Source organism: Salvelinus fontinalis, chromosome 29 (genome assembly GCF_029448725.1).
Source record: "Salvelinus fontinalis isolate EN_2023a chromosome 29, ASM2944872v1, whole genome shotgun sequence".
NCBI classification, from domain to species: domain Eukaryota; kingdom Metazoa; phylum Chordata; class Actinopteri; order Salmoniformes; family Salmonidae; genus Salvelinus; species Salvelinus fontinalis.
This window is the reverse complement of record NC_074693.1, coordinates 11,367,417-11,381,564: the sequence shown is the minus strand read 5'-3', so window position 1 is coordinate 11,381,564 and position 14,148 is coordinate 11,367,417. Positions and strand designations below refer to the sequence as shown.

General features: G+C 42.8%; 1 protein-coding gene across 1 annotated transcript; it reads left to right on the top strand.

The window, feature by feature from the left end:
- The first annotated feature begins 2,489 nt into the window (after positions 1–2,489).
- gdf9 (growth differentiation factor 9) lies at positions 2,490–7,794 on the top strand. Its single transcript, XM_055888245.1, has 3 exons — positions 2,490–3,613; positions 5,251–5,483; positions 5,664–7,794. Exons 1-3 carry the CDS (start codon positions 3,274–3,276, stop codon positions 6,393–6,395), a joined length of 1,305 nt encoding a protein of 434 aa, XP_055744220.1. The 5' UTR covers positions 2,490–3,273; the 3' UTR covers positions 6,396–7,794.
- Positions 7,795–14,148: the final 6,354 nt, after the last annotated feature.

The following is a 14,148-nucleotide window of genomic DNA, read 5'->3' as shown; positions in this document are numbered from 1 at the left end:
AGTGAGCTCAGAGTGGAGTACGGTCACCTACACCTCCCCTGGGCCTTACATCAGACATCCAGAGCTAGGAGAGACGCCACAAACATCTGTCTCTCCACAGCTGAGGAGAACCCGAAACAAGCACCTGAAACAAGGGGATGATGTCAAGGATGTCAATAAGTACTCAGAGTCTCAGTCTCCACAGCTGAAGAAAACCCGAAACAAGCTCCTGAAAAAGGGCGACGACAATTGGATGCCGATAAGGTTACCAATAAGGATGCCAATAAGGTTACTAATAAGGTTACCAATAAGGATGCCAATAAGGTTACCAATAAGGATGCCAATAAGGTTACCAATAAGGTTATCAATAAGGTTACTAATAAGGATGCCAATAAGGTTACCAATAAGGATGCCAATAAGGTTATCAATAAGGATGCCAATAAGGTTACCAATAAGGATGCCAATAAGGATGCCAATAAGGTTACTAATAAGGATGCCAATAAGGTTATCAATAAGGATGCCAATAAGTACTCTGATCAATCTGGAAGCTGCAGCTCATGAGTGGCTGGTGAAGTCTGCTGCCGGTCTCTGGGGACAGATCTACAGCGTCCCGTTACAGGACCCGCAGCTGGCCGAGAAGAAAGATTTCATCTCGGGTTTCATTGCCCTCCACCGGGCGGCCAAGGGCAGCAGTACAGACATGGTCCGCAATATCCTGGACATCTCCAAGAAGAGAGGCACGGAGGTGGACGTCAACAGCATGACACAGGCGGGTTATACTCCTCTACACGTCGCTGTCATACACGGACATGATGGAGTAGTAACCTTACTGGTGAGAGACTATGGAGTGAATACACTGAGCAGACTGATGGGACAAAGGAGACAAACACCACGCTGGTGAAGACACAGAGGATGACAGAAAAAGGATGGGCTGATAATGTTTTGCAGCTTTTTGGTACATCAGCTGCTTACTTATTTAAGTCAGCTCCCTCCGATGCTGAACCTGCCATAGAGAGCCTTGACCAAAATGACGATGGCCCACTCTTTCTGTGAGCCAGCACAGCCTGTGTGTGTGTGGAGGGGGGTCTGGGAAAAAACCCACTCTTTCTGTGAGCCAGCACAGCCTGTGTGTGTGTGGAGGGGGGTCTGGGGAAAAAAAACACTCTTTCTGTGAGCCAGCACAGCCTGTGTGTGTGTGGAGGGGGTTCTGGGAAAAAAATAAAAAAATAACCTGAATTAGGGCCAGACTAGTTCCCATAAATTTCTCACATTGCCATTGACAGTTTTCTCTATTGTCTCTTTTTGGTCCATTTAGATTGTTAATGTAGATTGTATACAAAAAAATATTTAAAAATGTTATGGTTAAAAATGTTCATGTTTTACTGTGACTTGTTGTAGGCTCCTACCTTATGGACCATAAGGTTAAAAACCAAATCAAATTAAGAAAACTAAATAAAAAAAATAAAACATTTATAAAATAAAAAACTAAGTAAGTCTGCCAGAGTGTCTCTTTTGGGTCACTTTTGCCGGTCCCAAGCCCGGATAAAGGAGGAGGGTTGGAATTGTGACATTAAAAAAATCAAGAATCGACAGAAGAAAGTTCATTTGTAGTTCTAAACATATTTAGGGTGTTTTTTTACTCACTTTTTGTCTCTCCCACGACATTATTCCTCTCTCCTACAGCACCATCACAATTACGTGCACATGGCCAATTATGCAAATTAGGCGAAAACGTCATTTAGTGATTCATAGCGACTTTTAGGACAGCCAATAGCCACTTTCCTTATTGAGGAGTTGGCAACACTGATTTAGGGGCTTCATATCAAAGGGGGTTAATACATATGCAAGCGCCACTTTTCAGTTTTTTTCCCCCTCCATTTCACCAATTTGGACTATTTTTCATTACATGAAATTCAACTAAAAATCCATTTAAATTACTGGTTGTAAGGCAACAAAATAGGAAAAAACGCCAAGGGGGATGAAAACTTTTGCAAGGCACTGTACTTGGATCACCTCAACCCTGTAAAACCTAACAGAAAACCTCTGGGTTTAAATTAAAAATAAAATAATCAATCGTCGCAGTGTAAAAACATTTACATGTAATCAGCACAGTGTTAAACTTTAAATTGATACAAGGTCTAAAAATCACGACACTTGAATCAGCGTATGCATCGTTTAATATTCATCTTTTAAAATAAATATAGACCACACTGACTTCTGTCTGCATGGAACTGTCAGGGGACAATAACTTCAGGAAGGAACATCTTTCAACTCAAGAGAAAAGATTATAAAGTAGTCATCTCTGTCTCATAAATCTAGGCCTACCAGACAACCTTTGTTCTTAACAGTTCTATAGGATTACTGACTATAGTAAAACGCCTCTCTTTTAACAGGACCCCCCCCCCCCCCTTCCACTGCCCTTAAACACACTATTCAACTATTGCCTGTGCTGGGTTGTAGAACAGTAAAAATTACTTTCAGAACCCCTTTCTACCCCGTAAACTCATGGAGCACTGACCTGAGAACTGGCAAATGCCCCCTGCAGTAAAACAACATAATTTTCATGTATGTATGTATGTATGTATGTATGTATGTATATATTTTTTTTGTACCTTTATTTAACTAGACAAGTCAGTTAAGTCCAAATTCTTATTTTCAATGACGGCCTAGGAACATACACACACACACATATTATATATATATATATATATATACACACACATATATATACATAAATACGTATACACTATGAGGTTGTAATAATACTGAGAAATTCTTTAAATGAAAATGCCCTAAACAAAAATAAGCCTTTTTTTTTTTTTTTTTTTTACAATTTTAAATGAAAACAATCACAGGTAGGTACTTATTGTTACCCAGAAATGATTTGATATGGGAGATAAAAACGTCAAGTGGAAGAGTTGTGGAACGCAAGGAGGTACGGACAGACAGAGTATCAGTACAAGCCCACCCGGACACAATTGGCCTTCTGATGGAAGTAGATTTGTGTGGCCACAGTTAAAAGTTTACGGTATTTATGACTTGGTTAATTACAAGGATGACGCTCACCTGTAATCAGCCTATCAAAATCAGTCCTTCTACTATGCACTGACAGTTGAAGTTGCTCCTTCGGAACGTTTCATATTTCTACATCTTCTGTGAAAAGACATTACCGTCCAAGGACCTTTACGTTTTTGACGCAAGAGTTGATTGCGCACACCTGTTCAATTTGAGAGACTCGTGTATAGGTTGGTTGACTTGAGGGAGTTCTCCATCAAGTTGACGGATTGATTTACAATGGAGAATCCCATTCACTTGACCTCTATTTTACTACAACTCTTGATCATCGGCCTTTCACTCGGATCGTCCCCGACCACTTCAAATCTAGCTGACGAGTTTGGCGATTCCGCTTTGTACCAACATGGCAGTATCTTGTCACCCCTTCTGAAGGCGCTAACAGCACAGGGAGATACATGGCGATCCACCCCAGTAATGAGACCCGAGTCGAGATATGTTCGATACATGAAAAGACTGTACAGGATATCTTCAAGACATGAGAGGAGTTCGGAAGGAAACCACTTGTACAACACAGTTCGACTTATAACACCGCGGGATGAGTGCCTGGAGCAAAGCAAAAGTGAGTTTTGGGTAAACCATTTTATTTACATGGAAATGGAGTGAGGCCTATCTTACATTGGGACACTAATTTAGAACTGAGTGTACAAAACATTAGGAACACCTGCTCTTTCCATGACAGACTATGATGCCTTATTGATGTCACTTGTTAAATCCACTTCAATCAGTGTAGATGAAGGGGAGTTAAAGAAGGATTTTTAAGCCTTAAGACATGAGCTGTGTTTGAATACTCATACTAACCATACTGTTGTGACATAAATTAAGTCTAATATGCTTATTGGTCATAGTATGGATATAGTTAGTATGCCAAAAGTTACCAGATGTCATACTAAATTCACCATAAGATAAAGTGAAGCAGTGGGCACTAAGTGCTTTTAGGGCCCATAATGCAATTCTTCAGAAAATAGGTGTGGCTTCACAAAGTTTCAGATTTGTAGAAAATATGCAACCGAAGTCTGACGAGAGCAGTTACAGATTCATTGCTCAGTCGAACAGTTGAAACCGGGATTCATCAGGGAAGAACTTCTCCAGTCTGCCAGTGGCCGGTGAAGGTGTGCATTGGCCCACCAAAGTCGGATACGACGCCAAACTGCAGTCAGGTCAAGACCCTGTTGAGGACGACGAGCACGCAGATGAGCTTCCCTGAGGGTTTATGACAGGTTGTCACAAGGGTGACCAGTTTGTGCAGAAATTCTTCGGTTGTGCAAGCCCACAGTTTCATCAGCTGTCCAGGTGGCTGGTCTCAGACGATCCCGCAGGTGAAGAAGCCGGATGTGGAGGTCCTGATATGGCTACACGTGGTCTGCAGTTTAGAGGCTGGTTGGACGTACTGCCAAAACTTCAAAATCAACGTTGGAGGTGGCTTATTGTAGAGAAATGAACATTCAATTATCTGTCACAAGCTCTGGTGGACATTTATGCAGTAAGGATGCCAATTGAACGCTGTGTCATCTGTGGTATTGTTGTGACATAACTGCACATTTTTTACTATGGCCTTTTATTGTCCCCATCACAAGGCACACCTGTGTAATGATCATGCTGTTTAATCAGCTTTTTGATATGCCACACCTGTCAAGTGGATGGATTATCTTGGCAAAGGAGAAATGCTCCCTCACTAACAGGGATGTAAACAAATTTGTGCGCAGAACTTGAGAGAAATAAGCTATATGTGCGTATGGGGAAATTTCAGGGATCTTTTATTTCAGCTCATGAAACATGGGACTAACACTTTAGATGTTGCGTTTTAGATTTTTGTTCAATGTATATTATTTGATATTTTTAGGCCATTGAAGTTGACACTTGGTTTTACCTCAGGCCTTTACTCTTCCCATGGTTTTTAGAGCATATGTAGGCTTTCCAATAGTCTTAATTAGGCTACTAAAGAGGTTGTCACAGTTCTACCAAAGATGGTGGATAAATGAAGATGTTCTACTCAGGCCGTTTACCATTGTAAAAAACAACAACATTTGTCACAGTTCCGTTCTGCTTAAGGGGTGTCTCTCCCATAGGCACCAATGCATTAGCAGCTGGGTCTGGTCTGCTTAGTTTGACTGTATATGAAGCAGAAAAAAAGGAGTGAATGAAATGTCTCTGGTTCTACTTCTTATAGGCCTACATTTCCCATGTTTCCTTCCTCAGAGTTCTTCATGCAAGACCTCTCCTACAATTTGGGCCGTGTCAGAGCCAAGGAGCAGCTGCTGAAGTCTGTCCTGCTGTACTCCTTCGACCAAGAGCAGGCCACGTCCATAACTAACCAGTGTTACCAAGATTTGAAAGAACAGGATACCCACAATCAGTGTCCTCTCTGCCCAAGCACCCATCACTCAGTTAACTTCCTGTTCCACACGGACCGCAGGAGGAAGTGGGTTGAGGTGATTTTCGGTTTAATTCAATGCAAAAAACATTATTTGTTACCTCAGGAAAATTGTATAAGGACTATATTGGATAATTTTTAAAAGCACAATTTAGCCACCTATGTGGATACACTGCATTTACAATCAGAGGATGTTAAACCACAATAACGCTAACTTATTTTCATTGTGGCCCTCAAGGTGGACATCACAGCTTTCCTCCGCCCTCTCATCCAGTCCCACAAGAAGGACATTCACCTACTGATCAACCTGACCTGTGTGGAGGGCAGAGGGGCTAAGGCTGGAGGAGAGGAGTGGAGTGGTAGGGGCCCCGTGGAGCTCCACTTAAGGTCTCCGTCCTTGCTCCTGTACCTCAACGACACCAGCGAGCTGGCTCACCAAAGATGGCTGCCCACCAGGTCACAAGGTCATCCGAGGTCAGCCAATGAGGTGGACACCTTAGAGAGCCTGGCGGAGTTCAAACCGGAACAAAGGATCAGCCAGAGCGAGAGGCGGCGGCTGAGGAGAGAATCTCCGTATCTGTCGACGAACAACACAGGAGGCAAAACGAACACGAAGACCGTCCTCCCGGACCTCCTCCCGAGTTCTGATTTCCCTACGAGCGACTGTGCCTTGTACGACTTCAGAGTGAGCTTCAGTCAGCTCAAACTGAGCCATTGGATCATTTTCCCCCACAGGTACAACCCCAGGTACTGTAAAGGCACCTGTCCCAGAGCTGTGGGGTTCATCTACGGCTCCCCCAGACACACCTTCTTCCAGAACATGATCTACCACAAACTGGACTCCTCTGTGCCAAGACCTTCCTGTGTTCCTTCAGAGTACAACCCCCTGAGTGTTTTAACCCTTGAAGCTGACTCCATTGCCTACAAGGAGTTAGATGAAATGATCGCTACGAGGTGCACATGTCGCTAAAGGCCCACCTCCAGGGTCGGGCTCAATTCCATTTCAACCTAAACTGAAATTCCAATTGTTCTCAATGCTTTTCAATGTAAAAAAAAAAGAGAAGAAAAAAAAAAACTCCATTTGCTCTGGCTGATCTGGAAATTGACTGAATTGAAATGGAATTGACCCCAACCCTACCTACCTCACTGCCTGATGACGTTGTTTTATCAGCCTCAACACTTTGACTGTTAACCTACCTTCTGCTTTGACTGCCGCTCGACTTATTCCATCCTCCTCAAACGCTTGACTTTAATGACTTTATCACATTCATTGGCTATTGTAACATCCTGGTCTGGTGACTTCATGCCAAAACATCAGTGTCTTTGCCAAAACATCAGTGTCTTTGCCAAAACATCAGTGTCTTTGCCAAAACATCAGTGTCTTTGCCAAAACATCAGTGTCTTTGCCAAAACATCAGTGTCTTTGCCAAAACATCAGTGTCTTTGCCAAAACATCAGTGTCTTTGCCAAAACATCAGTGTCTTTGCCAAAACATCAGTGTCTTTGCCAAAACATCAGTGTCTTTGCCAAAACATCAGTGTCTTTGCCAAAACATCAGTGTCTTTGCCAAAACATCAGTGTCTTTGCCAAAACATCAGTGTCTTTGCCAAAACATCAGTGTCTTTGCCAAAACATCAGTGTCTTTGCCAAAACATCAGTGTCTTTGCCAAAACATCAGTGTCTTTGCCAAAACATCAGTGTCTTTGCCAAAACATCAGTGCGTTGAGTTTGATTTGATCTAGAACAGATGTATTTACTCACTTGCCAAAATGTATTTTTATCTAAATGGAAAATATGGCATTGATTTCTTTATGTGAAGTGGTAGGAGGAATGTTGTGAAGATGTTTTGTTTGTTTGTCATCTGCTTTTGCATTGTGTTGACATGCATGGATTGATATTTTACATATTAATTTGATATAATTATGATTTAAGTTATTTTTTGTTAATTTATTTTGGGTGTTCTGTCATTATTCTTTCACACTAAGTGGTACATTTTTAAGTACATCTGTTCTGGACAAAATATTTTTAAAAAGTAGTCCTATATACTCGTATCAAACACTTTCACGTTTCATTTTATTCCTGGGGATTGCAGACGGTTGTTTCATGAACAACTTCTCTTTTCATACGGTCCAGAATGTAAGTTATCTTGTATGGCCAACTTGATGTTTCAGTGTGTATTTATTACTCTGGGTCATGAAATGACTGCATACCTATATGAATTTGTATTGACAAATTTAACTAAAATGCATGTCGTCTATTTATGCAACAAAACAAAAAAAAAATACTGTACAGTCTTGTTTGGCTCACTGATTATCACAAATGTTAAATTTAATAACTTAAAATATTAGTTTGGGAAAAATAAAGAGTATGCAAAGATCCTTGTTTTATTCCATATAAATCATTCTAAATTGCATTGGTTGTTTGTTCTGACTTAAACACATTTGACTGTTGCTGAGATACACACTAGCCGCTGTTCCCTGGGCGTCGAAGACGTGGATGTCGATTTTAAGGCAGCCCTCCGCACCTCTGATTCAGAGGGGTTGGGTTAAATGCAGAAGACACAGTTCAGTTGAATGCATTCAGTTGTACAACTGGGAAGGTTTCCCCCTTTCCCTTTAAAGCTTGTGTGCGTCTGCAATCATGTCTGAATTGACACCTGTACTAGATGGATAGTTTATATACTGCTTGGCAAAGGTTTATCAGCATAGTTTTCTACCTTGTGTGGCATCATAGGGGCACGTGCCCCCTCAAATTGGTCCTATAACAACAAAAAACAGGGATACATTTTGTTGGTTTTAGCCAGCCCAGATTGGTTCTCAACCTCAACTAGCTACCAAGAAGCCATTTCAGGCTATCAATCAAGTTAGAATTGTTATCTTTTCTAACTATCTTAGCTGGCGAGGTTGAGACTTTATAAAAGCAAATTATAACTAAATGTACTGAATAAGACTCCCATTTCTTTCAATCTTTTACCCAGAATTTTGCAGAGAAGCATATTTATTATATATTTATTTAAAGCACCTGTCAGGAATGCAGCATAATTACATTGAATGAAGCATAATTACATTGAATGAAGCATAATTACATTGAATGAAGCATAATTACATTGAATGAAGCATAATGATTATGGCTTGAGACTGAATGAAAAAGCTGTTTCAGGTGTTTGAAAACTTCTCCAATTTTGGAAGGGGGGCCTAGACCCACTCCGGACCACCCGACCCTCCCCCCCACCCCCCAAATCATCCTCACGTACTTTGTGCCCCCACAGGTTTTGGGGGTGCATGACACCCCAGTGTGGGGTGTCTGTAGGGCTCCCGAGTGGCGCAGGGGTCTAAGGCACTGCATCTCAGCGCTAGAGGCGTCATTACAGACCCTGGTTCGATTCGAGGCTGTATCACAACCGGCTGTGATTGGGAGTCCCATAGAGCGGCGCACAATTGGCCCAGCGTCGTCGGGTTAGGGTTTGGCCGGGGTAAGCCGTCATTGTTAATAAGTATTTGTTCTTAACTGACTTGCCTAGTTAAATAAAAATAAAACTTTTAATTTAAAAAAGTGTGGGATGATTCATTCCACAGAATGAGCCACTGGCAATGCTTATCCACATGGTGACAGTAGAATCTCCATTTGCAGATATATCACAAGTGTAGAAGAAGAAGGATGTAGCCCTCCAGTTGGTGGAGGACAAACAACCTGCTAGAATTATAGTGTGCTCAGATTCTCTGTCTATATTGAATAGTTGATCATCTGGTAAATCTAATAGGAGTGACCTACTATTGGATGTTATTATGGAGAATTGAGAGAATGGGTGTAGTAGTGAGATTCTGCTGGGTCCCAGCACATTCGGGTGTGGAAGGGATTGAAATTGAAGACCAGTTAGCCAAAAGAGCTTTGAAACTAGATATAATTGATATTAATGTTCCTCTGGGTAGAGGGGAGGCCAGATGTAAGATCAGAGCCATTTTGATAGATGTGTGGCAGAAGAGATGAGACTCTGAGCCCAAGGGCAGGCATTTATATGCCCTCCTAAGAAAGGTTGCCTGGCCAAGATTCAAAGGTCAGAGTAGGAAGGAAGAGGTTGTGTTTACTTGGTTGTGTTTAGGACATTGTACATTGAGTAGAGTATTACTTTATTAATCCCAACTTGGGAAATTGTTTTATCACAGCATGCATCATCAATGACTTACAATGGCAGAACACACAAGGACAAACAGGTGATAAAAAAGGTGAAATAAAAACACATTAAGACAAAGGCATGTGAACCAACCTTAGTATCCCTATAGGAATAGTCTGATTCAAGTGCTATTTTCTATCCTACTCTGGAGAAAACAAGCAACAACATTTTCCAATAGAAAGACCTCACAAAAACAGTTGATCCATTTACAATCATTAAAAAGCCTCATATCTGTGGGTAAACATGACCGTCTAAAACTCTCTGTGGAATATCTGGGCAGGACAAACCTGCTACTGAAGCTGCTCCTGTGTGTCATTAGACTGCTATGGAGTGGGTGTGTGTCATTAGACTGCTATGGAGTGGGTGTGTGCCATTAGACTGCTATGGAGTGGGTGTGTGTCATTAGACTGCTATGGAGTGGGTGTGTGTCATTAGACTGCTATGGAGTGGGTGGGTGTCATTAGACTGCTATGGAGTGGGTGTGTGTCATTAGACTGCTATGGAGTGGGTGGGTGTCATTAGACTGCTATGGAGTGGGTGTGTGTCATTAGACTGCTATGGAGTGGGTGTGTGTCATTAGACTGCTATGGAGTGGGTGTGTGTCATTAGACTGCTATGGAGTGGGTGTGTGTCATTACACTGCTGTGGAGTGGGTGTGTGTCATTAGACTGCTATGGAGTGGGTGTGTGCCATTAGACTGCTATGGAGTGGGTGTGTGTCATTAGACTGCTATGGAGTGGGTCGGTGTCATTAGACTGCTATGGAGTGGGTCGGTGTCATTAGACTGCTATGGAGTGGGTGTGTGTCATTAGACTGCTATGGAGTGGGTGTGTGTCATTAGACTGCTATGGAGTGGGTGTGTGTCATTAGACTGCTATGGAGTGGGTGTGTGTCATTAGACTGCTATGGAGTGGGTGTGTGTCATTAGACTGCTATGGAGTGGGTGTGTGTCATTAGACTGCTATGGAGTGGGTGTGTGTCATTAGACTGCTATGGAGTGGGTGTGTGTCATTAGACTGCTATGGAGTGGGTGTGTGTCATTAGACTGCTATGGAGTGGGTGTGTGTCATTAGACTGCTATGGAGTGGGTGGGTGTCATTAGACTGCTATGGAGTGGGGGTGTGTGTCATTGTCCATGATCATGTGTGTTTTTACTTGCAGCCTTTTTATGGACATGTCCTGCATTGATTCCAGGCTGCATCCAAATTGTAGCACTGGTTTTGTTGATGATTTTGTCAAGCTTGTTTAAGTCTTCTTTGGCTAAATTCCCTTTTCAGCACACAATGGCATAGGTCACTACACTCACCACAACACTGCTATTGAACATACAAAGCATTAAAATATCTCAGCTTCCTTAAAGTCAGGATTTTTTTGTTTGTTGTAGAAACAGAGAATTGTGTGGCCTCACACCATTTCATAAAGGACTCTGTTATATCCCTGTGATGAGCGTTGTCTCCTCTCATCACACAGCATACTATGGCTGAGTCTCCTCTCATCACACAGCATACTATGGCTGAGTCTCCTCTCATCACACAGCGTACCATGGCAGAGTCTCCTCTCATCACACAGCGTACTATGGCTGAGTCTCCTCTCATCACACAGCGTACTATGGCAGAGTCTCCTCTCATCACACAGCGTACTATGGCAGAGTCTCCTCTCATCACACAGCGTACTATGGCTGAGTCTCCTCTCATCACACAGCGTACTATGGCAGAGTCTCCTCTCATCACACAGCGTACTATGGCAGAGTCTCCTCTCATCACACAGCGTACTATGGCAAGTCTCCTCTCATCACACAGCGTACTATGGCAGAGTCTCCTCTCATCACACAGCTGACTATAGCAGAGTCTCCTCTCATCACACAGCGTACTATGGCTGAGTCTCCTCTCATCACACAGCGTACTATGGCAGAGTCTCCTCTCATCACACAGCGTACTATGGCAAGTCTCCTCTCATCACACAGCGTACTATGGCAGAGTCTCCGCTCATCACACAGCTGACTACAGCAGAGTCTCCTCTCATCACACAGCGTACTATGGCAGAGTCTCCTCTCATCACACAGCGTACTATGGCAGAGTCTCCTCTCATCACACAGCGTACTATGGCAGAGTCTCCTCTCATCACACAGCTGACTATAGCAGAGTCTCCTCTCATCACACAGCTGACTACAGCAGAGTCTCCTCTCATCACACAGCTGACTATAGCAGTCTCCTCTCATCACACAGCTGACTATAGCAGAGTCTCCTCTCATCACACAGCGTACAATAGCAGAGTCTCCTCTCATCGCACAGCTGACTATAGCAGAGTCTCCTCTCATCACACAGCTGACTATAGCAGAGTCTCCTCTCATCACACAGCGTACTATGGCAGAGTCTCCTCTCATCACACAGCGTACTATGGCAGAGTCTCCTCTCATCACACAGCTGACTATAGCAGAGTCTCCTCTCATCACACAGCTGACTACAGCAGAGACTCATCTCATCACACAGCGTACTATGGCAGAGTCTCCTCTCATCACACAGCTGACTACAGCAGAGTCTCATCTCATCACACAGCTGGCTACGGCAGAGTCATCAGAGAATTTCTGTAAGTGGCTCAGTTCATTTTTGTGTGTGAAGTAATTTGTGTAAAGGGTAAACAGAAAAACTGACAGTACCGTCCCGTGCGGTGCTCCTGTGTTCGTACATATCCGATCTGATACTGCCTGGTTCAGTCTTACCAACTGTAGTCTATTGGTCAGGGAGTTCACAATCCATTTGATAGTGTGTGGATTTATGTGAATGTCCTTGAGCTTTTCGGGCCAGCAGGTGGGGTAGTATGGCAATGAAAGCACTGGAGAAGTCGAAGAACATTGTACTCACCACACAACCGTGCCACTCCAGGTGCTCATATCCTCTGTGGAGGAAGTAGAGCAGAGCATCGTCAACACCCCTTTTTGGGCGGTAGGCAAATTGTAAAAGATCCAGAGAGGCTGCCACCTCAACTCTTAAGGGTATTGAAACCCGCTCTGAGGTTTTCATGACTTGTGATGTCAAAGCCACTGGTCTAAAGTCTTTCAGTCCGTCCTGCTTTCTCTGAGATGGGCACTATGCAGGATGTTTTCCATTTAGTATAAATATCTGATAGTATTAGGGACAGGGTGAAAATATACTGCAGTATGACAGCCAGTTGATTAGCACATACCTCGAGTACTCTGGCTTTAAAACCACATCAGGCCGACTTACTGTGACTGAGCTTCTTCAGCTGCTTCACCACTCGTTCCTCCCAGATTGTCACGCCCTGGCCTTAGTATTCTTTGTTTTCTTTATTATTTTAGTTAGGTCAGGGTGTGACATGGGTATTTATGTGGGTTTTGTAGTGTCCAGGGTGATTGTAAGGTTTAGGGGGTTTATTTAGAGTAGTTGGGTTTATGTTTAGTATAGTTGTCTAGCTGTGTCTATGTTGAACGTTTGTAGCCTGTGTATGTGCACTAAGTTTATAGCTTCACGGTCGTTTGTTGTTTTAAAAGTTTGTAAGTGTTTTGTTTCGTTTTGCCTTCTATAATAAAAGAAGATGGCTTATTTTCCACATGCTGCGTTTTGGTCCGTCTCTCCCCCACACGATCGTGACACAGATGCTCATGGGCTCAGTGCTTCCCAGATCAGAGTCCAGCACCTCCCCTATCTGCTGTTGCTCTGCTGACAAATCATACTTATCAAATCTGGTAAACAAAAATGGTACGACTCTGTGGCTCTGTCCCTTTCTTCATCACTCTGTGGGTTTTGTATTTGTATTTGCAGCAGTTACTCTTCCTGGGGTAGTTGTCCCCTGGTGCTGTTATCTTCTTCATACCATCCCAGACATTCTTCATGTTATTCGCATATTGCAGCTTGAGTTCTAGCTTCCGTTTGTATTCATGTTTGTCCTTTCTGATCAGCCCTTTAATCTCCTTCTGTACCTCTCTCAATTATCTCCTTCTGTACCTCTCTCAATTATCTCCTTCTGTACCTCTCTCTGTACCTCTCTCAATTATCTCCTTCTGTACCTCTCTCAATTATCTCCTTCTGTACCTCTCTCAATTATCTCCTTCTGTACCTCTCTCAATTATCTCCTTCTGTACCTCTCTCAATTATCTCCTTCTGTACCTCTCTCAATTATCTCCTTCTGTACCTCTCTCGATTATCTCCTTCTGTATCTCTCTCAATTATCTCCTTCTGTACCTCTCTCAATTATCTCCTTCTGTACCTCTCTCAATTATCTCCTTCTGTACCTCTCTCAATTATCTCCTTCTGTACCTCTCTCAATTATCTCCTTCTGTACCTCTCTCAACTCATCCCTATTTCCAGTTTTAAAAGCCTTCTTCTTCCTGTTCAGTGCCTCCTTGATTTATTTTGTGACCCATGGCTTATTATTTGCATAGCATTTCCCTGTTTTGCTTGGCATCACATTGTCAGTACAGAAGTTAAAATAATATGTTATACTTTCAGAAATACTATTCAGATCCTCCTCCCAATCGTCTATAAATAGATTACAATCTGTACCTTCAAAGCAACTCTGCAGTGCCTCTCCAGCT

Excerpts from the sequence above, each read along its gene's own strand:
- gdf9 (XM_055888245.1), top strand. The coding sequence starts at position 3,274 with ATGGAGAATCCCATTCACTTGACCTCTATTTTACTACAACTCTTGATC. Across the intron at positions 3,614-5,250 it reads GTGCCTGGAGCAAAGCAAAA|AGTTCTTCATGCAAGACCTC; the intron begins GTGAGTTTTGGG and ends TTCCTTCCTCAG. Across the intron at positions 5,484-5,663 it reads GCAGGAGGAAGTGGGTTGAG|GTGGACATCACAGCTTTCCT; the intron begins GTGATTTTCGGT and ends GTGGCCCTCAAG.